The sequence below is a fragment of the Etheostoma cragini genome, chromosome 12, assembly GCF_013103735.1.
Source record: "Etheostoma cragini isolate CJK2018 chromosome 12, CSU_Ecrag_1.0, whole genome shotgun sequence".
Classification (NCBI taxonomy): domain Eukaryota; kingdom Metazoa; phylum Chordata; class Actinopteri; order Perciformes; family Percidae; genus Etheostoma; species Etheostoma cragini.
Window position 1 is genome coordinate 2,283,156 of NC_048418.1, and position 26,205 is coordinate 2,309,360.

The 26,205-nt window shown below is 40.3% G+C and overlaps 2 protein-coding genes across 2 annotated transcripts in view; one reads left to right on the forward strand and one right to left on the reverse strand.

The window, feature by feature from the left end:
- The window catches only part of vipr2 (vasoactive intestinal peptide receptor 2), a 39,826-nt gene extending 21,433 nt beyond the window's left edge, over positions 1-18,393 (reverse strand). Inside the window, exons 1-2 of the mRNA XM_034888560.1 lie at positions 18,129-18,393; positions 1,118-1,223 (exon numbers count right to left, since the gene is read on the reverse strand). Of these exons, the coding sequence (XP_034744451.1) occupies positions 1,118-1,223; positions 18,129-18,179 (157 nt within the window). The 5' untranslated portion in view covers positions 18,180-18,393. The remainder of the gene's footprint in view (positions 1-1,117; positions 1,224-18,128) is intronic.
- Positions 18,394-25,834: 7,441 nt separating this feature from the next.
- The window catches only part of LOC117953970 (glycogen debranching enzyme-like), a 29,744-nt gene continuing 29,373 nt past the window's right edge, over positions 25,835-26,205 (forward strand). Inside the window, exon 1 of the mRNA XM_034887389.1 lies at positions 25,835-26,035. The gene's annotated coding sequence lies outside the window, so the exon portion shown is untranslated. The remainder of the gene's footprint in view (positions 26,036-26,205) is intronic.

A 26,205-nucleotide genomic window follows, 5' to 3' on the forward strand; every position in this document is an offset into this window, starting at 1 on the left:
AGAGACAAGAGATTCTGCAACACTGCTGTAAAGAAGACCCGCCGTTACGCAGGCTTTGGTTTTTGTACACTAAACCAAAAGACGGCATATAATGCAGCCCCACTATGTCATATCAGATCTCAAGCTGGCATTAAAAACGCAAAAAAAGAGAGTCAGCGTGTTGATCATGTTGGTGTGTAGTCCCGTCATGCCGCTGTTTCTACCTTCTCTGCCAGTGTAACGGTGGAACAACTCTGTTCCCCCATTCTGGCTTTCTACCTTTTCTACAGAACGGCGAGGCGGAATAACAGCACAACATTCCCGCCTTGAACAGGCGGTGTGAAAAGAGGCTTTAGAGTATGTACAGTACACTACATTATTGCATGTGCATTGTAGAGGTAGAAACATGCAGATAAAGCTTTGAGGAGGAAAAAGGGACAGTTTGCTCAACTTTCACAGTGCAACTGCTGCACAACGTCTTCCCTTTTTGATTTTAAATAAAGAAGTAAGAACCATTTTGACTACAGTAAAACACTACTATAACAACAGAGCAACTGGTAAATTCCTGTTTTAAATGACTTTAAAGGCTTTGTAGATAAAAGCCACGACCCCATTTTGCCAAAGGGAACAATTCAACCGTTTAAAAACAACTCATAAAAGAGTTTTCTGACCTGAGATATGATCTGATAAGTAAACTCAAGCGGTCAAATCAGGTGCGTCTCATGTCCAGATTTAGTCCAGAACCGGATTAAACTAAAGCGGTTCCTGTCTTCACATGGCAGGAAGTAGGAATACATGTACTTTGTACAAACTGTATGTATGTATGACATCGGCTTTCAGTCTGCAGACTTGAGCTCCATGTTCTCTGTTTTAAGATCCAGAGGGTTCTTTCGGTTACACTTTACTTACGGAAGGTATCTACATAAGAGTGACATGACATGGTCATGAACGTGTCATAAAACATAAGTCTTAAACGTTTATGTCATTCGGTTTTGTGATGACGAGTTTTGGAAAGAGTTAATGGTTCATGTCATGTGTCATGTCACTCTCAAGTAGATACCCTTCAAGCAAAGTGTTCTTTCGTTGTTTCTAAATGAATTGAGGCTTAGGTTAGCGAATGATTGCTAAAGATTGTGACCTTTATAGTTGCCGGCAGCGTCCTCCTCCCTCAGCCGCCTCAGACACTCCGCCTGGTCTCGCTCCACCTCCAACAGGAAGTTGCAGGTTGGATGCCGTCCGTCAACCTGTAGCGGAGGAGGACAAAGTTTCCAGTTTAATCTGCACAAAGCAAAGGCTTCATGCTAATATCAACCTTAAATACTGTGACAACGTTTCAGGGAAAACAGGAGGATCTTAAACTCTGGAGGACAAATTTATTTTTATTTATCCTTTATTTAACCAGGTAATACCCATTGAGATTAAAAATCTCTTTTGCAAGGGAGACCTGGCCAAGATAGGCATCAAAAGTTATCATAAAGAAGTGTGGATTTGACTAAACTGGTGGCAGGAAATAATTAGTTATCAGTTAAAGGCGTTAAACCAAACCCATTTCAACACAGTCAATGTTTTTATCACGAGATTAACGTTCTTTTAGGCCAAAAAACATTGTCGTTTTTTTCACATGTTGTTGCAACACTAGTACTATTATAAAAACTACAACACCCTGCGGATCTAGCTAGACCGGCAACAGAACACACACACACACACACACACACACACACACACACACACGTTTGGGCTTGTGAGCCGGCCACGTAACGTTTGTTTACGTTTTGAGTGGACGGCGAGCGCGAGAAGGCAAAATGGACGCCAATAAGATTCTAAAAGGGAGCGATCGTCGCGGCACGGCCAGCAGGACATACCACCTGATGGCCGAGCACACAGCTGATGCCAATTCTCCACAAATTCTTTTCACCCTTTTATGAATGACTGCAAGACATCAAGGGACATTTAGAATAGATAAAAATAGGTGAATTATTGAGAGTTAACTGACAATATTTTGATTAATAGTTATTAAATATTTTAATCGTTTGACAGCACTAGAAATAATTGCTGTACATTTCAATCAGTAAATAAACTCATGCAGCAGTAAGGCAAAAGTAAATAGCAGGCTAACAAATAAAAATATTGTTAATTGCAAGAAAACAAAGAAAAAAAAAAAAAAACTTAATAAATTTGGCCAAACAATTGTAGAGGATGTCTTTATTGATCACAACTTCATTACACAGAGGATAGATATTATGGAAATGATAATGTAAAGATAAAAGATTCTGTAAATGTTGGGTAATGCAAGTGTATTACCTAATGTGAAAAGTGTCATCTGTCTCCGTTCACTACTGTAGCATATTTCTTGAAGCATGTGTCATGCATCGTCTGTTATTTTATTCACTGGTAGTAACAACAACTAACAACTAAACTGAAAAGATATCATTAAGCATAATGGTTGTGTGGGGAGAGAGAATTTCAAGCTGATGGACAGGAGGAAAGTCAAGGTTATGCTTGATAGAGGAATACACGGTCAATATAAGCTGCTTAAACCAGTCTGTGTGTGTGTGTGTGTGTGTGTTTGTGTGTGCGCTTTAAACCAGGAGAAGCAGATGAACTAATAGTGTGTGTGTGCCACATAAACCTGCAAAGAACACACACTCTGCCAAACACAGCAAAAACAGCTAAACCTACTCCATGTTTCAATATTAACATCATCAGCATATACGAGTGTGTGTGTGTGTGTTACTGTGTGTTTGTATAAGCCTGTGTGATCAGCAGAAACAATGACTCAGCAGTAACACAGACTCATGTAAAGACTGTCTAGTTACATCAGTAGTACATGAGGAATATTTAGATGCCACAACCATCTAAACACCAGCAGGATTAATGCATCTAGAATTTAAACTCTGACTCATCTGATTTCATAGTTACGTCTGCATTTCCTGCAGCACGCTTACAGAAACATCTGGATTTAGACAGACACTATAACCATAGGAGGGTGGCATGTCAAGAAGTAGGTTTTTGTAAGTTACAATGACAAGGACTTGTAGCTTTAACCAAACTACTTCAGCCACTTCTTTAGTCACTCAAAACGTGGCTCCCCTCCAATAATTAGATCAGCAGCATTTGGAGTAGCTCCCAGTGAACAGATTCCTCTCCTGCCAATCACTCTCCCAAATCCTCCCACACAGACCGCGGCCCTTTATCCCCTGGCAGGAGGCGCAGCGGCCCGTCATCAGGACAACACACACACACGTTTTAACATGTACACAGACGTGGCACAAAACCAGCAGCCAGAAGAGCTGAAGAGGACTTTGGCACATCACCAACATCATGTGTGTAATAACAACAGAGTGTAAATTGTAATTTCCCGTTGCGATTCAGCTTTGGCAAGAACGCTGTGCCGAGACTTCCCCCAACAGTCACCTGCCAAACCAAATGAACCGAGCTGAACGCAGCGCACACTGAATCTCAAAGTGTTTTAAGTAATCTCAAGTAAAGAGCAGCAGAATTTTGGGAAATTCATCAGGCAAGATGACTAAAATCCAATACTTATATTTATAACAGCCTGGAGGGAGAAACACAGTTTATGAGTCAGGTCAGGTTACATAAAACTGCCATTTGAAAAGCGTTTTATGCCACAATATATTTTAATTTGAAGCAGGTCTTTAACCACATGTGGAAATATAGAAATATAGTCCCAAAAACATTTAAAAAAAGGAACTCATTGGTTAACCTGCAAATCCCTAAATCAATGCTAATTGGTTAACGTTGATAATGTCGAGACGATGGAGCCGTTATGCTGCGATACTGAAGGCAAAAATCACTTCCTAACATGAAGCAAAGTGATTTGAAGGCTCTCGAGGAATAAACTCCGTTCATAAGGAGGCAGTTTGTCCAATAACTGTGGCACCATTAACATAGAAGACATTTCAAATGTTAAATGTTAGGCAGGTGAGGTACAATAGGACTCACCTGCCTGAGTCACACTTTTATATTTCCATTGCAAGAAATCTAAAAATAAAACACACTATGCCCACTTCATTTTTGGTTTGGCAGACGTGTGGAGATAAGAGAGTCAAGGTTTGAACTCCAGATGTTTGTACACCTTGCAGCAATTTGCATTGTATGCATGCACATGTTTTCATCCATCTATTGCATAGTTTAAAAATGTACCGTCTCCCAGACAACACTGTAACGGTAAGATGCACGACTTACTCCTCACAGGAGCATTTTCCAGTAGTGGATTGTTCAGCTCCCAGACCCATTATTCACAGACTGAGTCATGGTGTCTAACAACAGCCACAAAACTGACTTTATTTACATGTGAATGACCATTTATTTGATAGCTGGACGGAAACAGTCCCACACACACACACACACACACACACACACAGTCTCTCTCTCTCTCTCTCTCTCTCTCTCTCATAAACACGGTCTCTCTCTCACACATACACACACACACACACACACACACACACACACACACACACACACTCTACTCCTGGCTTTTCTTCATCTTCAGGGTTTGTAGTCAGACATTTTACAGTCCTCATTCCAACACCTGTAACACTTGTGTGTGTGTATACATATTTATCACATGTCGGGGTTGCTGATCTTGTAATAACGCCGACACTGCATTGCAATGATTGGCTGCAGAAGATAAGAAGCTCGTTCATGGAGCTGCTCGGACAGCAGTCGCTATGAACGACCAGACGGTTTCAGGGCGTCCACACCACCCTGACCACAACAAGATGAAACCCGTTTAAGAAACGCAAGCCCGGCAACTTGCATGTCTTTCTAAACTTTGATAAAAACGCATCACAAACACTGTGGCGTGTTACCAGAAAGGTTCCTTATAAAAGAGAACACATAAATAAAAAAAAAAATAGTTAATGTCAGTTCATGTCTGAGCCTTAGAAATGCTAATAAGCCTTTTCCCGTTCTTTCCTCATGTGTTTTCCTGCTGCTGATTCACTGAGCAGTGGTGCGTTACCCTGAGTTTACTGATGACTGGATTTAAAATGTTACAGCAGAGTTGACGAGGAACAAGCAGCCGGATGGAGAACCTGCTGAGCCTCTGCCAACTCTGAGCGTAAGATCTGTGGTCCAGACAAAAGAAAATGAAGTACAAGAAAGTTCAGAAAGCAGCAGCAGACACTCACCAGATGCCAGCGATGTTTGAAAAGTTGGAAATCCCAACCTCCTACTTGTGAAGCTACAGCGTATGGGTCTTGTGAAGAGTATCATAAAGTTCATACTCTTTACAATTAGTTTGTTGTATGGAGTGCAGACATGGCTTTCTCAGGGTCAGGGCAGGAGACGCGCAGGTGGAATAAATAAAGTTAAACACGACAACAACTATTGCAAAGCACCAATTAACACAATTGGTTACATCTACAACATCTCTTCTCTTCTCTCTCTGCAACCAGTGGCAATCCCATATGTTCAAAGATTGAGACCGAACGCTATCCTCCAAGATGACAACGCTAGTCCCCACAGAGCGGATCAAAAGGTCAATTTGAACAACAAAAAACTGTAAACTTAAATGGATTAACAGTATTAGGATATTAAAAAGTCCAGAAAACTTCTCACATTTGGTTCCCCCCATAAATGCATTAACTCTTCCTTCCACTTTAGTAAACGCTACATAAAAGCTATATACACGCTACACATAAACAAGCTACTTTGGACCTTATTTTCAGTTAAACCTGAAAAGCTTCCATAACCCTTTCCTGCTCATCGTCTGTCTGTGACACATAAGAGCCGATGCCGATTGTCCCTTGAGCTGTCACGGCTGCTCGCTGCATTTTGGCAGCAAAGAGTTAAAAAAAAAGAAAAAAGCTGAAGATGTATATCAGCCTCATCTTTGAAACGTTTCACTCCAGTAGACGCTACACAGTCACTGATGACCACGTCAGGGAGGATGAGGAGGGCTCGCGTGGAAGACGGGTGACACCAAAGCCTCATGAGTTTGATTTAAGCCTGCGGTGCCACGTCATCACTGGAGAAAAAACATGAAACGCCGAACCCACCAGCCATCAGGATTTGCAATTGAGAGCTGTAGGTGACCATTTTAGTGAGTTTGTGTCTGTAGAGTTATTCTAAATATATACTATGTTGCCAAAAAATATCTTAATTTTAATGCAGTGCTATTGTAGTTGCTTTTGCAACCAGACAACAGGAAGGGGAAAGCGTCCATATGCATTTATTTCATGGTAACATTCCTGTATACTAACGGTTTTATTGTAGCCTTGATTTATTCCTTTATGTTGGAAGCTGGGGTCTTGATTAAGAGAGAAGGAAAGACGGAGGGTGAGGTTAAAAGGCAGATTGGTGCAGCGTCAGCAGTCATGGGGTTTGTCCCGTGGTCGTTTAATTGCATCCACGTTTCCTTCACTTGCTTCCCTTCCTCGCGTCTTACTCCGTCAAACCGAGGAAGCACGGGAGAGACGAGAGGAAACATGGAAATGGACTTTCTGAGGGATGAGACGTCCTTTCCTTTTCCTTCTTGTTTGCTCTGTGGGCGGGTTTAGCAGCGGCTTTAATGGCTTTTAGTAGGCTGTGCTTTTACACAGGTGGATCCCTTATAGGCGTTTAGCGCGGCGGTTTAACCCGGTACCAAGTGGGTTGAACCTGGAGTTACCTTGTTAACGCCAAATCTTGCTTCATAGTATAGACCCCAGGTCTGTGGACGATCTGGAGTAACCAGATCATGATTTCTGGAAGAAGACACTGCTGAGAGATTGTTGGGGGAGAACTGTGCCTTTAGTATGCATCAAACAAATTGGAATTTATTGCAAAATTGTGCTAATTAAACCACTCATGGTTAGGCTGTAGAGAGATGGATCAACATGCCGTTGTTTCTGTCTGTCTCAGTGTTGACAGTGGTGTTAGTCGTCCTTATCTAAACTGCAGCTACAGTCTGAAATTAGTGTGTTAATGAACTTGCGTTATAAGGGATGACAAATTACTGTGGCACACATGTCATATTATGAAATAAATTCAGATTCCGTTGTTTGAGGAAATGATTCATACTCTTCACTCTAGATGCCGCAGGAAACCACCTCCAGTGTAAATGTGGTATCAGACATCAACATAGTGTTCACAGTCAGAGCCACTGTCTACGTGTGTGTGTGTGTGTGTGTGTGTGTGTGTGTGTGTACGTGTGTGTGTGTGTGTGTACGTGTATGTGTGTGTGTGTGTGTGTGTCAAAGCCTATTAGGAGACAAAGCTTTTATCAGATCACTTAGAAACAAGTCGTTTCCTGAGTTCTTCTATCACAATAATGTAGTAATGTAAGGGGCGACTTGGAGCAACGTGAAGCTCCACTTTTACCAACAACCTTAATAAATTCATTTGGTGAAGGTTGACATGGTAACTTAATTCAACATGTATTGAAAGTAGGGATTTAACAATACATTCAAATCATTTGATTCACGCTTTAAAATTCACCATCAAATTTATTTTTAACAGAATGAGCTGCTGACAAATAACATATTTCCAATTCCTTATCTTATCTCTCACACACACACACACACACACAAAAACACATCTGGAACTTCAGCATCTGCCATCTAAAAAAAAAAAAAAAAAAATCCTATTCTTACTGAGGGATTTACACTGGGTCTGTTCCAGCTTCGGTGACTTGCTCAAGGGCTCTCGGCAAGGACACCAGCAGAAGAGGGGGGGGGGGGGGGGGGGGGGGGGGGGGGGGGGACAGACTGCAGCTCACTCAACTGGTCCTTTAGGTACAAGTCCGGTATTCTGACCTTCATGCCACAGCTACCCAAAAGTCATGGAAATAAAAAGAGACTCTTAAGGATCCGCAGATATGACTGATGACCCCCCCCAAGCCCCCGCCCCCCTTCACCATCTGCTTCAGGGTTTCACAGTCACTCAGTGAAGTCAGTCGTCATGGTGCGTCGGAGCAGAGCACGCTCACTCAACTTCCTTTCACCATGATAACACTGAACTACCACGGCGTAGAAACCAATGTGGGGTTTTATAGCCGAATTCTGATATTCTGGAATATTTCTTAATCCGAGCCCGAGTGACGCTCATCCCCCGAAAACCACTCCGACAAAGTACAGGAGCGACACATGATCACAGGACTTTCACACAGGACACCATTTGTGTGTTGTTGTGTAAATATAAGTAAACAGAGAGTTTAAAAAAAAAAAAAAAAAAAAACTTGAGGGAACTACATCACGTTCTGCATCAAGTGCGTAGCAGGAAGATAGTTAACGTATCAGATCATTTTAACCCAAACCACGTTCTTTTCCTATTTTCAGGCCCTCCAGGATTTTGCAATGTTGTTTATTCAACCAATCTCCATAAATTTGGAACTAGCAATTTTAACCAATCACTGCAACTTCTCTGTAAATTTGACCAATAATAATTGAATTTCCCACGATTTGCAATCGTTTTAAAAAAAAAGCTCCCGCAAAATCTGGCATTTTGGGTCACAACAATCTCCAAAAAAAGGGCCACAAAATCCCGGAGGGCCTGTTTATTTAACCAAGTAGTTTTTGTGCCTAAACAAAACCAAACTGCGACCGTTTCCCAACGTTAACAACTTGTTTAAAACGGAGCTTGTTACGTTCTGACCTCAACAGGAGGAGGGCAAACACTGCTGTGGGTCGTATTAGAGGATAGTATGCATAACCTATTTCATATCATATGGTTTGGAGGACTTATAGGAATCAGGCATTGGTTAAAAGAGGTTTGGAGATTTTTGTTTAACCCTCGTGTTGTCTTCACTTTCGGGACCCTCTCATGTCCCTCGGGTCAAATTGACCCGGGACTTATTTGGGGTTTTAAAAACAATTCTGACATAAGATTTTACTTCATAATCTGTCAACAAATGTTGTCTTTAACTCAATTTCCAACAATTGAAATAACATGTTTAGGGAATAGAATCAGTCTCTACTAGCACACAATTAAAAATGGAAGTGGGGTTCGTTTTTTGTCATAAGGTTATAATTCATGTTAAAAATCCGCTATGGAAACAACATGAGTGGTCATTTTGAGAATAATTTTCGGAATTGAGTCAGGAATACATGTTTATCACAGGAAATAAGGAAAGGCCGTTGATTTCAGGGAGAAAAAAAAAAATGTAACTTGTACCATTTTTCTTCATGTAAAACTTTGAAATGGGTCAATTTGACCTGAATACCATACATGTAAACATTTGCATAAATTTAATGGAGCTCTATTGTTGTTAAAAACAATCAACATTTTGTTTGAGTAACGTTTTATCACATAGCTCGTTCAGGAAATTCTGAGCCATTTTTTTAGAAAACTGAAAGAATAGGCAACGAAAGGCAAGGCAGCTTTATCTGTAGAGCACATTTCAGCAACAGGGCAATTCAAAGTGCTTTACACAAAATCAGTTAAAAAATAGTGACAACATATACGTGCAGTGATTTTATGTATGCAGTGAGAACGATTGGGCTCGAGACTTGGTGACAGACGTCTACATTGTTGGTTCTGGTCTTTTCATCGGATCTATTGACATAATAAACAAGACCAGAAAACAAAGAGGGATAATAAGACACCCCTATTAGATCCATTACCTGATGCCTTTATCCAGTGGATTAAATCTACTGTACATTTAGACCGGATTAAACAAACTGGACGACGCAGACACTAAACAGAGCTGTTAATATTTTGAGTGCCTCTATTGTTTTCTGCCAGCAGCGTATGATGAAGGCGAGGGCTTTGTCTCGTTGTGTTAATGTTCAGGCTAACGGCACAAGAGCCACTGTTGGTAAGAGACTGCACAAGGAATCACGGGGCTGTGCTTATTCATAATGAGTTACGCCTCGCAGCTTTCTGTGGCCTAAATTCAAAGACAAAAAAAAAAAAGCTTTCCAAAATATGAACAAACATGACCTCAGCTCTCACACACACACACACATTAAAGATATATGTAGCAAGGGCAACTTCAAAAGGTCCGTTGATCAGATAAAGACTCTTGTGACAAAAAAAAAGAAAAAGAAGTAATTTCTCTCTCAAAAGTCTCCTGATGAAATAATGAGTTCAGCACTTTTACTGATTTAGTCAGACTGACCTATGTGGCTGGTCAGACGTAAAAAAAAAAAACATAAAAAGCTCAATAAATAAATAGTTCAATCAATCAATCTAAAACCACTAGTGTTAGCGTGTCGTGTAATGTAGACATACTGAAAATGTCTACCAGTTGGCGGGAAGCCAAGACAATAACATATCAGGAATTTACCTTACATCTAGACCAGAGGTTCCCAAACGTTTTCAGCTCAAGACCCAAAAGAGAAATTTGGTGTCTCCCCGGGACCCAAATTTACAGAACAAAACCATGAATTTAAGTTTACATGAAGTATATTTATTCCACTATGAAAGTAAACAAAAACAGAAAAGGTCTCTATTGTCCTTTCTGTGTCTCACCTCTTTCTCAACTCATGTTCTTATCCCCCCCCCCCCCCATCATCCCGCAGTACCGACACCAACATTTGTTTAAATAATGCTGACTTGAATTTAATGAGATGTGTGTGTCTGGTTGGAGATACCAACCAGCTGATCTGGTCTAGGTTCGGTTTTTGAAAGTGCCATTCTGAGGTCACGTTGAGGTCATTCTGAGGTCATGCTGAGCATTTAGTCTCTTCTCTGCCAATTGGCGACCCATTTTGGGTCCTGCCCCTTAGTTTGGGAAACACTGATCTAGGGGCCTGTGTCCCATTTGAAAAACAGCGGTTTGTATTTTATTTTATGAAGCGGAAATGTCATTTTCTGCCTCACATGCATAGCCCAAAGTGAATTGGTGCCTAATTTTCACCTAAAACCATGACGTTTTTCTAAACTTAGTTTTTGTACCTAAACGTCACCAAACTGCGTCCGTTTGCTTCTCTGGTTTAGATATAAGGAGGGAAAACGCTCCTGTTGGTCGTAATAAAGCAGCGGTTTTGAACTCTGCTTCACTAAGGGCCACACTGGAACATGAGAATCAAGATTAAAGGGCCAACACGTATAGTTCATTGACATGCTTTTAAACCCTCATGTTGTCCTCGGGTCAAATTTGACCCGTTTTCAGTTTTTTTTCTTAAATCACAAAAAAATGGGCCTTCAAAATAAGTGCTGAAAATGACAATATTAGAAATATCTAATAACATCTAAAAAGCACCCACAACATTGAAAAGTGTCAAAAATGTTGGAAAACGTTATAATAGTGTTGAAAAAAAAAAAAAAATGAAAAAGTCAAATCTTTTTGACTGTACTATGTGTCTCATATAGCTTTCTCACTTACAGTTTGGTCAACATTGCTCTCTAAAAAGTCAGCAAAAAGGTTCCTTTCTTCCTTCCTCAGCCATCAGTATTTTGCAAATCAAGCCAAACAATGATTATGTATTTTACAACAACCTGTTTCACAGCCTGAATATAAAAACTCTGCTTCAGGGGGAATATCGGAGTCTCAAAGCCAACAAATCTGCCAAATTCGAGCGTAATTAAAGTTTGTTAACAGTGTCCCTATTTTTGGGTTCAGCACACATCTAGGCAACCCGAAATTTATGGTGAACCTCAATTGAAATGCGTGGCCGGATTTAAACTTGCAAGGGGCCGGATTTGGCGCGCAGGCCTTGAGTTTGACACGTGTTTTAGAGGGTAGGACTATACCAGCCATGTCTCATTTTGTTTAGAGGACTTGTGTTAACCTCATTAAGGTTGCCAGGCATCAACACAACCAAGTTGCATGAATCCTTTCACTGCCTTTAAATGACAAATCAATACCTTTCCATTTGAGAGAGAAGGCAGCTGTGTGTTTTGTCCCCCTTTCTATGTGGTCCCACATTGATTCTCGCATGTCTCATCTAATTAAAATAAGACTAACAAGCACCACAATTATCACCTTGCAGCTCACGGCTTCAGGCTGTCTTTGAACTGTGCCTCATTTGTAGGTCGCTTTGCACAAAATGTCAAATGTATCCGGTGTGTTTTACAGCCTCATATACATTTATGGTTCAAACTCCGTTGTTCCCACTTTAAACCGCAGTTTTCACTTCATATCAATTATTGTTGAAAAGATGAATGACTGTATGAATGAACATCAGTGGTGTTTGAGCAGGCAATCGTTTGGTATATGTGAAAGCAGATGAAACTTTAAGAGATGATACGCTCATACATGTGGGAACAATCTCAAATACGTCTATTTGAGAAATCAGGCTCGAGCAGTAGTCTCTCTTGCTTTCTTGTTAGAAAAGGTGTTGTTAAAAGGCATCATTAAGATTTAAAAGCCAGTATTTGTTATGCCCGCAGTGCAGTCATGCCTGACTGCACTGCGGGCATCACGGTCTGGGTGTGGTGGAGGTTTTGAAGATGCCGTAGCTTCCCATTGATCCCTCTGGAGGTGAAAATAACTGCTCTCTGCAGCTTTCTGTATGTGCTAATACAACACGAGATGCAAACAACAGATCCTTTAGTTTGGTCAAAGAGCATTCAACCCAATCACAAACTTCAAAAAAAAAAAAAAAAAAAGAACAAAACAAGGGATTTGGTTGCTCACTCAGGGCTCTATTTTAAGGATCTGAGCTTGAGGGTTGTACTTAGTGTCTTAATTAATTCATAGGTGTGTTTTGGGCGTAACATGCAATTAACCAGTCTGAGTGTCATGTCCCATTCCGTTTTCCTCATATCTGGAATAAACTCCCAGAAACCTGCACAGCCGCTGCTACTCTGTTCTTTTAAATCAAGGCTGAAGACCTTTCTTTTTGATGCTGCCTCTCTTTTAATGTTTAATATCTTATGCTGAACTGTAACTTTTATTCTTGTGTTTTATGGGTCTTAATTTTTATATATTTTAATTCATGTGTTTTCTGTTTAATATTTTAACAGATTTTGTGTAAAGCACTTTGAATCGCCCTGTTGCTGAAATGTGCTCTACAGATAAAGCTGCCTTGCCTTGCCTTACCACCCAGGGAAGTTTGTACCTTGGCGCATTGCTATTATGATGGCTGATGTTTGTCAGGAGAAGAAACTGATCTGCTCATGCATGGAAGCAGATCCTATTCGGCACCAGCACTATGTCACCAAAAGTCCACGAGGTGAAGCTAGCGTTAAAATAATTAAATGCAGAGTTATTGACTTTAGACCAGGTTATTGTCGGTCAATGGCTCGATCAATTTCCACCGCCTCAAGATAGCAAAACGCCAAGAATGTACCTGAACACAGCTTCCTGTAAGGCCAGCACGCCCATTTGCTCACAGATAGGAGCAGGTGCATTTGCTATTTAAACAACATGGCGCTGGACGGGACCTAACAGACCTCCGTTAGGTCTTTCAACAGTTTAGTTGGTCCGGGCCAGAAATCATCAATATTGTGTTTAAATGCTGAGAAACTGGATACAGCACACCTTTGTAGTGTTCATGATGTTTCAACTTTACAACTTAAAGATCACAAACACATCAAAGTCTGAATATCGACTTCCCAACTCCTGAAATGGGACCTTCAGAAGAGTAGGTGGATGCACCATGTGCCTGGGCGGAGGTAGGCTCTCTCAGTGGGCCATCATGGTTTTAATGTGGATTTGGAAACAGTTAAAATAAAAAAAATAAAACCTCTTGACTGACTTTCGGGTTAAGAGTTGTGTTTGGGAAATGAGCCGTTATTGTGTTTTGAAGACCGGTTCTTTACAGCCTGTTCTTCTTATCTTTTAGTTTGCGCATCGGCCCGGACTTCCAGCTTTTGGAGCCGTCCATAATAATAATTGGATGTATCTAGGGCAAAAACCTTGTCCCAAGCATGTGGGTTATGGTCTATTTTCTACCCGAGAAGGTGAGATTACATGGCAACAGCGTCAGCGCTGTAATGAGGGTGGTCGGTCAGGTCGTTGACATCTCCAGCCGGTGGTGAACAGAGGTTAAATAGTGATGAGAGAGGTCAAAGGCTTCATGTTAGAGCAGCAGAGGGCTGAGGACAACCTGCTGCGTCTGTCTCTGTGGGTTGTCTTGGTCCAGTATGAAAAGTGGGACGCTATGCCAAACATTACCTTTGCTTCCCACAGAGAACATTCATAATTTACACAGCCAATTAAGGTTGTGTTTTGCTGGTAGTCTGACCAAAACTACAATATAAAAATGAGAGCAAAGCATTTCAAGCTCTCAAATAGCAAACTTATAGATATGTATTTTTTTTTTTTTACATAGCGTTGTGCAATCAATCCACAGAATCTAGTCTGTGAAAACAAATCTTTAACTTTTCAGGCTGTTCTCACCAATCGTACATATAGCTACAAAAAGTAATGCACTGTAATTTATACTAGGGCTGCTCGATATGAGAAAATTATTCACGATATGCAACATGACTTCTCCTGAACATACACGCAGACTTTAAGCCAAGTGGCGTGTTATCTGTACGCATTTTGAGCTATCTGCGTGTTTGTCTACACCGTTTACAGCGGACGTAAAACATACACGCCACTTGGCATGTTATCGCTAGAAGAAAGCGACAGAGTTTAGGAAACGTGACACGCTAAAAAGCGACTATACATAATAATAGCATACGAAGTGGCGTGTCATACATGTGCCACTTCATGAGATCAGTCTGCGATTCAAGGAACATTTTCACAATATGAGGAAAATATTCACAAAATGAAGAAAATATTCAAATTTAATATCGCGATAACAATATTACTTGCGATACATGAACAGATATAAAGTGTTAGTTGTGCTGCCTCAACTGTCGCCTAGGAAACGGGTGTTCCTGTCACATAAAGACTACTTAAACAAAACCGGTGTTTCAACCCAAACCTTGTTCTAATCTTTTACTCATTGGGATGCTAAACTTCTCCATCAAGTGACCGGTTGCTGTAATATACATGAATGACTGGGTATACGTTTTCGTACGACATCACACAAACCCGTTCATGAAAATGCGTTTAATATTGAGCCAACTAAAGATGACTTTGGGTTCATATGTTGTCTTTTAGTTCAGGTCCAGTTTCAGTGTCCACACATTCTAGGTTTTAACTGTGTTGTATGTTGACCAGTGTTATTTTTGACGACATTGCTGAACTATATCATGTTTATTATTTGCAGCTCTAATAATTTTTCCATGTTGCCTCGTTACTAAACATTTCACACAAGCATTTCTTTTACATTTCATTGCTCTTGGTGGATCTCTGCAGTGATTCAATACTTATAAGTATTGTAAATAAGATCAAGACATTTAAAGATGCCTCTTTGGGCACATTTTATATATAAAACTATAACTTGACCAAAGAATAACTTAATTGCGGCCCTAGTCATTAGGATTTGTGGAGATGATTCAGTTGTGAGGATCTGCTGCTTTTCTTTGCATTTGACCGTTAACTGAATCTTTAAATTTGGGTAATCCCATTGTTACCCAAATTAAAAGGAGTCATCCTCAACCAGTACTTAGCATAAAAAAACTTCAGGTTCTCATGCCAGTCCCTTATATTCCAGTCTGTGGACGATACTAAAGGAATGGCTCATTATGGTGAACGACTCGTTAGAATATGGGACATCTTGGGTAGTTGTAGGAATGAAAGTCCTACAACAGTCCTAAAAGAACTCATTTTTAGCAGACATGTAATAACAGTTATCTACAGCTGAAACCAGGCATCCAGCACCATTTCTTCTGCTTTAAGTTATTTGATTAAAAATATACACAGGTGACCTATAGTCGAAACTTTCCAACATGAGCCCTAGTCTGCTTCTACTGGGAACTCATTTCGAGTAACCCAGTTTGGGTTTAAAACCCACTGTGCAGAGTTCAATCTCCTGCAGCCCACGTTCAGACAAATGAGCCCAATATACCATAGTGGTCGAGAGCCTGTTCACACCTGAGTCCCTGCTGTCCTCCGGCTGCAGAAAACTCACAAACTGGAACAGAAACTGGGACATGTTAAGGAACACGGCCAGTAAAGAAGCAAATAATGACAAACCTCTTCAATTATGACATGTTATATATATATATATATATATATATATATATATATATATATATATATATATATATATATATATGCATGCAAGTCAATGACAGTTTAGTGCAAATGCAGCTTCTGCTTCTTGTTTTCGTTATATTATATTGTCTCGAGCTAACACGCATGGTTTTTGAAGCAAGAGGCTTATAAATTCAGAAAGAGCAAAGCTTTTCTGATCTTGATTCTAGTCCCTTTAAAACACATGAATCAGAGTTGTAACATTGATTTTGATTTAGGACTAATAATATTTCATGAGGGGTCAATACTGTATATTGCTTGTTTAATCATCTAACAATGCCCATAAAATGCAACCAAAACAATACCATGATATTCAAATTTCTTCTATTTATTTCAATTAAATAATATAAAACTGAGAAAATCAGAAAGTCCTCACTTTACAGAAGCTATTGTTTTTCATTCTTAATATCAATATTGTTGTCAATAGATTTTCTGTCAGCCATCAGCGGTTTCTTCTCTGCTACTGCAAAAGGGAATGTTCCAGGATAAAAGGGTTGGATAAAACCTTTCGTGGTTTATATAATGTTCTAGCATCCTACAGAGGTAGAACAAAAAAGATTTGACTTAATAGTTTTATTTGAAAAACAAAAAGGCTAACCTGAATACATCTTGCAAGGAAAAAATATCACAAAAAAAAAAAACATTAAAAAAAAGGGAGCACAGCAGACCAGCTGCAGCAGCTTACAGACGTCTAGATTCAGAACGCTGCTGCTCACCAAGACCAAGAGACTGGATCACATCCCTCCAGTCCTCACCAAGACCGAGAGACTGGATCACATCCCTCCAGTCCTCACCAAGACCGAGAGACTGGATCACATCCCTCCAGTCCTCACCAAGACCAAGAGACCGGATCACATCCCTCCAGTCCCCACCAAGACCAAGAGACTGGATCACATCCCTCCAGTCCCCACCAAGACCAAGAGACCGGATCACATCCCTCCAGTCCCCACCAAGACCAAGAGACCGGATCACATCCCTCCAGTCCTCACCAAGACCAAGAGACTGGATCCCATCCCTCCAGTCCTCACCAAGACCAAGAGACTGGATCACATCCCTCCAGTCCTCACCAAGACCAAGAGACTGGATCACATCCCTCCAGTCCTCACCGAGACCAAGAGACCGGATCACATCGCTCCAGTCCTCACCGAGACCAAGAGACTGGATCACATAATGCAGAATGGAAAGACTTGGCGTAGTAAACCGGACTCTGGCTCAAGTATCTTTAATTCATACATCCTTGACATGTATGCTATAGTCCTAGTAGTAATATACAGGCTTATACTGCTCTCTCTTAGGACTACATGTGTACTTATATATTTAAATAAACACAGTAGCAGAGTTTATGCCGTGATTTTTTATTTTACATGTGCTACTGTAAGCTGTGAGAGACAGCTTGTGTCCTCTGCATTGTCCTGTTTCCTGTATTAAAAACCATTGCCAGACATAACACTATACCTTATGAATGTGAGGAGTAATATCCTGTCCATTTATTGTAAAATATTAAGCTTTCACAAATCTTAAGGTGTGTTTCAGACCTCATTTTCAGCTGCTTTACCTTAAATGTCACGCTTTCAAATCAGTAATTACGAAGCTAACAAATCCATATAATTATAGAAAAATATACATATAGCCTATAGTTAATTTAAATATTATAGGCAACATTAAAAGGTGACATTTCGCCGTTAAACCCTCATGTTGTCCTTGGGTCAAATTGACCTATTTTCAGTGGTTTTCTTTTGTCACAAAAAATGGGCCGTTGAAATAAGCACTGAAAATGTCAACATTAAAAATATTTTAGAACATTATACTTTTTTTTTTTTTTTTTTTTTTAAAGAAAACAACATAAACAACGTTAAAAAAAGTGACAAAAATGTGGGAAAAAGCGATAATAATTGTGATTATTATTTATTTATTTTCATGGTTGACGGGAAGACAACACGAGGGTTAAGATTTCGCATAACAGTGGAAAATGTGTGTCTTTACTAATCAGTGGGCTAATTAAAATGTTCAGGTGTATCAGGTGTGTGGTTTAGCCTACAGCTAATTTAGACTGTGCTTTATATATATGTGTGTTAATGCTTAGAAGCCCCATTAACAGGCTATCCACCATCACGCTGTTCTTTAGAGTCACAACATCGGTGTAAGAGTAGTGAAAGGGACTCACCATGAGCGGACACACCGAGAAACACAAGGTGAAGAAGAGAAAACTTCTCATCTTTCCTCCTCAGGTGGAGCCCAGGTCACAGGTCCTAGAACACGAGTAACCCAGCTACTAAATAAAAACAGGGGTCCGGACTTCATGTGGACTCCACTTTGGGCTCTTTAATCCCGCTAAGGGGGTCTGAATGTTGTTCTAACTCCATGAAAGAGGAGGAAACCCCGAGAAGAAGCCGGAGCCGGTCTGCGTCCTCCGCTGGGCTGGATGAATGTGCAGAGAGACATCAGCTGCCCGCGGCTGCTTTCAACCCTCAAGTAAAAGAGCATGGAGACTTCCGGTACTGGATTTCAAAATAAAACTTGTACTGAGGTCAACTGTATTATAGGCAAGGCCACGTAAGAGTGCAACAAGGCAATTCAAAGTGCTTTTCACAAAACCTTAAATTAGATATAAACTATTCGTTAAAGGAAATAATAAAGAGCTTAAAATAGCAAAAGAAAGCCATGACATAGAAGAAAGTTGCAATGCACTGAACAATTACTTTGAAGGCAGCATCAAAAAGACAAGAGAGCCTGGATGCCTTACATGAAGTAGCCTAATCTAACACATTATACAGTCAATATTTGTTCCTTTGCACTATTATTGTTTATTTTAAATTTGCAGAAACACTTGTATGATTTGTATGTTGGTGGTTATTAATGCTTTTGATACAATAGGCCTGGATTTGTGAATATGTCAATTCCTCATATGTACTCAATAGTTGTTATTTTACCTATCTTCACCCTGCTATGTTGTTGTTGTTTTTAGCTGTATTACTATTTACATCTTCCTATAAGTTGTTCTTGGACCCTGCATTTGGATTGACTTACTGTCTCTTTTTTTAAATAGATGGATTTTGTTTTGTTTTTAAATAATTTTACATAATTGCCTGTCCCTCCTGTCCTCACGTCTGCTCTCTGTGTGTTGCTGTTTGCCGTGCAAAATCCCTTCGCTACAGGAAACAACAACGAACTTTGAGCTAGCCAGCTAAACACAGAAAATGGATCTTTTGAAGAAAATCTGGTTTGACCAACAAGGCAACTTGCTTGGTTCTTTTTTGAGAATAATTGTAAAGATTTACAAAGAATACGTGTACAGCATTTCCTCTCTAACTGGGACGTTTTGGGACTGATTGGTGGGGTTGCTGTGGACGTACTGGCATTAGCAAATGGCGTTTAACCATGTGTCCAGCTCATTTCTACAGCCCAAGTTACTGTTTTGTGTACACAGTTAACTACCTTCATTTAAACAACTTCAACGCATGTGGCGTTTTCCTTTGCGGAGTGCAAATTTTTCACCAAAACAAGCTCCTTCCCGAGACTATTTTGCATCCAGAGTTCAACGCCACCCAATAAGATTGTGATTGGTTTACAGAAATGCAAACATATGATTAGATTAGATTAGATAAGATACAACTTTATTGTCATTACACAGGTACAGGTAAAAGGCAACAAAATGCAGTTTAGGTCTAACCAGAAGTGCAATAGCAGCAAGTGCAGGATACACAATGGTTCCATTAGTGCAGGACATGGATATGTACTGAATAACTATAGAAATTAATATGTGGACATAGAACTGGGAATGCAAGACTAACGTCAATATATTGTTATCTTTTTGATTGACTCGACTGCTTAGAAAATTGCTTTGGGAGAGTAACTGAGGCTCACAGAGAGAAAAACTACAGCACATGTCTGTGCAGTTAACAATGAAGCAGACACAGGCCTGCAATTCAAACCACACAAATGTATCAACACAGCCTCTTTCAATGTGTACCGTTGCATTGGCCTGCATCTACCAATGGCCTTATTCCACTGTGCGACAATTTACCTTTGTCCAAATCTACTGCTCCACAGGGCTGCCGTCAGTAGAGTGGACCACATAACAATACAGTGCCTAGTAGTAGTTTTTGTTGTTGGTGCAGACAATGTCGCAGTAAATTGTGTGCTTTAGTGTCACAATGGGGGGTGATGACCGGTCACATTTCTCAAAGTTGTATTGCGTAACTGATGATGTTGGTTGTCACTTCATCAGAGATCTCCAAAGAAAGCATCTGTCCTCATCTGAACTCTCATTGGACATGTCAACATTGGCAATTTTTGACGGCAGGGACCGTCCCGCTTCTGGCAACATGCAGCAGTTATCAATTTCTCTTCACTGGCAACTAAGGAAAACAGGCTAAAACCGGCTGGACTGTCTGCTGCGGGATTTCATAACAGACTGTAATGATGGCTCGTTTGGATACTTTCTCTTATTTGAACAGAACAGAGCTGAAAACAGCGAGTCTTTAAGATTTTCTACTCCAGTTTGACATGATAGAAAGTGTGAAATGCTCTTGAGGTTATCAGCAGAAATGTCACTTCAGACCCCGAGATGAACCATCTTGATTTATACATGAAAAGCAAAACTGGACTACAAAAACACAACTCTCTTTGCCATAAATGCACACACTCTCACATGTGCACGTGGTTTCTGTCTTGGTTACGGTGAAAACATGAAAGCAGAGCGAGGATTAAAGTGGCACATATTTACACAAAGCCGGAGACCATCCGCTGCCCTGCAGTGGGCGAAAGTATCAACACCACATTAAAACGGGAGGACAGGAACGTAAAGCAGCCGCTCTCCGTCTAAGTGCTTCTTCACATGCTTTATGCCCTGTGTATAAACCGGGTTTTAAACAATGTGGTGGTTTCAAAAACACTCTCACTTAGAGCGTACCCATCCTGATCCAGATTAGGGAAAGAAAGCATCACCTAGTCTTTTAAGTCTTTCTTTTTTTTGTTCTAGGACTTCTATTTGATTTCAGGAAAACATTAAATTATTTTATAATCCTATCTTTTTTGCAGGAAGAACACCTGGGACAAAGCTGTGGTGAGAGAAATTCAATTTCAATTCAATTTTATTTAAAGAATCCATTCATAACAAGAGTTATCTTGAGACACTTTGCAGATAGAGCAGGTCTAGACCACACTCTATAACTTACAAGCACCCAACAGGTCTAGTAGTTTCCTCCAGAGCAAGCAACAGTACGACAGTGACTTCCTTTTAGGAAGAAACTTGGGACAGACCCAGACCCAGACCCAGACCCAGGCCCAGGCGTCTGGTAGGCGGTGTCTGACGACCGGTTGGGGTTAGAATGAAGAGTGGCAACAACAGTCCCAAAAACTGGTAGTTTGTAGTAGTTCTTTGGCGTGGAAGCAGTAGATAATGACTGACGCCGAGGTTCCACACAGTAAATCTTGGTCCTTGTATTTGGCCTTGGGGGCGAAGTCACGAAAACAACAGGCAGCCTAGCTGCCATGCTACGCTTACAATGAAATGCAATGTCCGAACATGCTAGCGGTTAACCTGTTGGCTAGCTGAATAATTTTGAGTGTTTAAACTAACTGTCACTCCCTGATGTGAGTCGAGTGCAGATTTGAGTCGTGCATGCTCAGATTTAAACGGTTAATATCAATTCTAACAGTTGTCCAATAGGCTGTCGGCTGTGTATCAACCTTACTTCTGCACAACACAACTGATGGGCCCAACCCCATAATTAGGCAAGAAAATACACTAATTAACCCTGACAAGGCCCACCTGGGGGGGGCAAACCATTTCAGGTGACTACGTCATGAAGCTCACTGAGAGACCACCAAGGGTTGACAGCGCCATCAAAAAAGCAAAGGGTGGCTACTTTGAGGAATCTAAAATATAAGACCTATTTAAGAGTTATTTCACATTTTTTTGTTAAGTACATAATTCCACATGTGTTCATTCATTGTTTTGATGCCTTCAGTGAGAATCTACAATGTAAATAGTTGTGAAAATGAAGGAAACGCATTGAATGAGAAGGTGTAACCAAACCTTTGGCCTGTACTGTGTATTTATATCTTGTCAACCTGCTTTCTTTTATATTAAGTAACCCATTTCCGACCTAGACTATATCCACAACGTTCCACTTCCGGGTTTCCTCAGGTGCTGCTTGGGAAATTCAGCTTTTTTCAGTCACTGTTTTCAACCCCCGGATTTCTGAGGACTATGGTGACCTGGTCCTCAGATCTCTGCAGGGTAAATCCACACAGCTAGCTAGACTATCTGTCCAATCTGAGTTTTCTGTTACACAACTAAAACTACCTTTGAACGTAGACATGTTCCATCAAAACCAGTTCCTTCCCGTGGCTATTTATCTCATTTCTTTTTTACGTCAATGCTTTTATGATTTGTTTCTCTCCAAATGCTATGAATCAATGAATTAAAACACCAAAATTCAATAAAAGTAGTGAACTGATGATTGATTTTGCTTGTGAAGAGCGTTGTACGGAACTGTCCATGGTATATTTTGGACAATTTTGTTGAAAGAAACCCAAATTTCTGATAAAGCAACTTTGTAAAAAAACGGGTCAAATTTGACCCGAGGACAACAGGATGGTTAAATAAATAAATAACCAGGAACTATCTGAGGCACTGTTGTGCACTGATTCACACACAGGGATATTTCTAACCCCAGCAGAATAATCAAGCCCAGCACGGTATATATTATCTTAGTGTGTGGGTTGACCCGGATTTGAATGTGTAATCTGGTTTTGAAAGCACATAATTTTCTCATTATCAACAGTGGCCCAGAAGGTTATCTGCAAACAGACAGCGCTGTTCCATCTCAACGCAGTGGCACGTAGGTGTGAAGAGGAGGCTGAAAACAGCAGCACTGCTGCTGCTGAAATGCACGCACAACTGTCATTTACAACCATAAATCAACGTTCACACGGTTGTTTCATGTTTGCAGATGTTGTAGATTGCAGATGTTTGCCAAGCACTTTTTTCAAGATTCAAGAACTTTCAAGAACTTAATTTGCCATTTGTGTTTTCACACATGGACTCTTGTGCGGTTGTTACTCAGAGAGTCAAGTTGAGTTTAAAAAGACACACAAAGCATTTACATTATAAATAAATAAAAGTTGCACAAAACCATCAAAAAGTACAAACAAAAATAAACAAATTTGCATTCCTAAATTGCAAAAAGCACAACTGCATGTTGCCCCTGGCCCCCAAGATTACATATACGTGATTATTACTGTATGTAATGTGTATGAGTGTGACTCTTTGCTCCTGACGCCTGTGAAAACATCACTGTCTGCTTTCATACATGAACAGCAAAAATGGAAAGTAATCATTTTCATAATTCATCTACTATACCCCATCCTGGACTTTACTCTATAGCTGCCCATTGCACACACTGCAAACAACAGTTTGCATATATATTTGTCTCTGATTCAGTATTTATTGTTTATTCTTATTAATGTTTAACATGTTTTCTGTGTTTATAGGCACCCAATCCCCATGGCAAATTCCATGTACCCTGATATTATGAAGCACATTGTTCTTCCTCATCATCATCATCATCACCATCCCACTCTCTGCTGTTACTCTGCACAGTTTCAGAGAGGAGAGGAAACAAAATGAGCGCCATTTGTTCTACAAGATCATTCTTTGTCATATTTTAAGTTTGGTAAGAAATGGGCTCATCTGGATGTCTTGGTAATGTGTTTTATTTTGATGCTCTTGACCCTACAAAAAAATTGGCTTGCCAAACAAATCATGTTGTACATCTTGTGCCAGTATACTCGTGGGAGTCGGACAGTGAGATGACACCAAGATAATCTACTTAAAGATGCAACAGGTAAGACTTACAAAACTAACTTTCTCTCACATATGTTGAACCTAACCCTATGTTCCAGAAGAACTACATGAAGCAGGTCATTTAAAAAACTGTCTAACTGCGTGCCAATCACTTCTCATGCACAGGCATTTATTGTCCTATTCCACAAAAGCCCACATGGTAGGAACAATGGGATGTCGGAGCGGAAGGTCTATTTTTTTCCAAACAAAGGGACGCCGGACTAGTGGGCTGTAGGACCAAAAGGATTTTTTTCGGCTCATAGAGAGGTTGGAACATTGGAGCTTCGGTGAAATGACATGACACAACATTAGTGGGTAAATGACTCTAATTCACATTAAACTGAACCCAAGAAGTGACCCCAGAATAGGTGACTGGGGGCTGGGGTACAGAACACCGCAAACTGCCAGCCATGGTGCTCCGTCAGCTCAGCGTTAGTTGGTGGTTCAGTTGACCCAGAATAGCACGTAAATATAGAGGATTCTGCCTCAATGCCGAGGTCCAGGGTTTGAATCCGACCTTTGACCATTTCCTGCATGTCTTCCCCCTCTCTCTCACATACCTGTTCTATCCAATAATTAAGGCAGAAAAGCCCAAATAATAATCTTATAAAAAGAACTGAGAGTTGCTGTGGAACTGCAGTTTTCTGGGAGTTTAAAAACTGAACGCTATTCCCCCAGTTCTGACTCTGGGGACAGCAGACCTAGACCTGTCCCAGACGACCTCAGAGGGCCCGGTGGTTCATGTAACGTGATACCCAGATAACACTACCATGACATCTAGTGGGGGAATGCCATCTGTGCACACTCTGCACTGTGCAAGTCTCTAAATCTGCTCTCAATAAGTTTACATTCCACTTCATGTTGTTTTCTTTAAATGTCTTTAAACACCTTACTTATGCACTCTAAATTACAATAAATTCAACAGATTAAGTCAAAAGTACAGGCAACAAATAGGATGAAATGGTCAAAGGTCCCTTATTGCATTTATTTGCAAAGGATCAGGTAGTGTAAGAATGGAGTCGACCGATCACCTGTCGTATCATGTCACCAGACCAGATAGGGGGAGAGAATAGGGACAAATTGTAAGTTTAGGTTCTTCTACACATGGTTAGTATCTCACAAGCAAATTCCTGACTTGATATATTTTATTGTGGTTACTTTCAGGGGAATACAATGAAAAAATACAATGAACTAGTATTAATATTTGTTATTGTTGGAAGTGCAAAGGAAGCATTTGGACCACACAGTAGCCTTGAGAAATCAAATGCACAAAAAATGGAATTTAACAATGAACTGAATAACTAGGCCGTGCAAAAATAGACCGTTTTTATTCTTTGTAAATAATAGTTTTAGCTCCCATAATGCACACAATGTTTTTTCTGAAGCTTTCCCACCCTGACAATACAACCTTGAAGAGGAATCTTTGACTACACTGAAAGAATATCATACATTTGTCTGTAATTTGTGATTACAGAAACACAAAGGAACTTAATTCGCGGTTCAGATTACATTTGCATATACTTTATCAATGAATTACATAAATTTGGCTCTATGTCCTTAGTGCTCTTGCAGTGCAGACGTGATGCTCTACGTCTGCCAAACAACTGCACTGCAGTGCCGTCTTACGTAACCCCCTTGTCTGTTTATGTGTGTGCGTGATGTGTGCTGTGCGTGTGGTCAAACTCAGAAATTGCGCAACATAAATTGTGCCATAAAGTAAGCATTTTGCCAGCAATATCCTATTGCAGCCAATAAGGTATTGTTGCAAATTTACGAGATTGCATAGATTGCATAGATCTTACTGGCATTATTCAAATCCAGAAAAATTTGTCTAAGTAAAATACTAGACAAATAGACAAACTGTCTGTGCAAAAAAAAAAACAGGATTGTTTCATTTAACAACTGTTTTTTCAATTATGGAATGAATACACTAAATGAGCTTAAATCACTCGCTTAAATAAATACAGATTTGAAAGAGCCCATGTATTATTAAATGTAAAAATCTTAGAATAAAATTAATTTAGGCCTTTTGTGTTCCTATGGTACAAAAAAGCATGTAATAGCGTAAAACGGTGTTACTCGGGTCATTACGGTAAAGGCTCCCAGTCTGCGGACCACGCCCCCTCCGTTCAGCCACTGTCAATCCAGGAAAGACAGAGCTGTCACGGTGTTAACAGTGTCCTCCTGTTGCTTGGACACCCCGAAGACACATCTGACAGGTGAGTGGGAAGACACAGTCAAACATGTTTTTGCATTGTTGTGTAAAATTGTCATTATTAAGCTTCCACGAGTTAGAACCCCAGCTAGCAGCTGGCAGTAAGATAGATAACTAGCTGCGTTAGCTAACGTTAGCTGACATAAGTTTAGCTAGCTGTTAACGTCAACATGA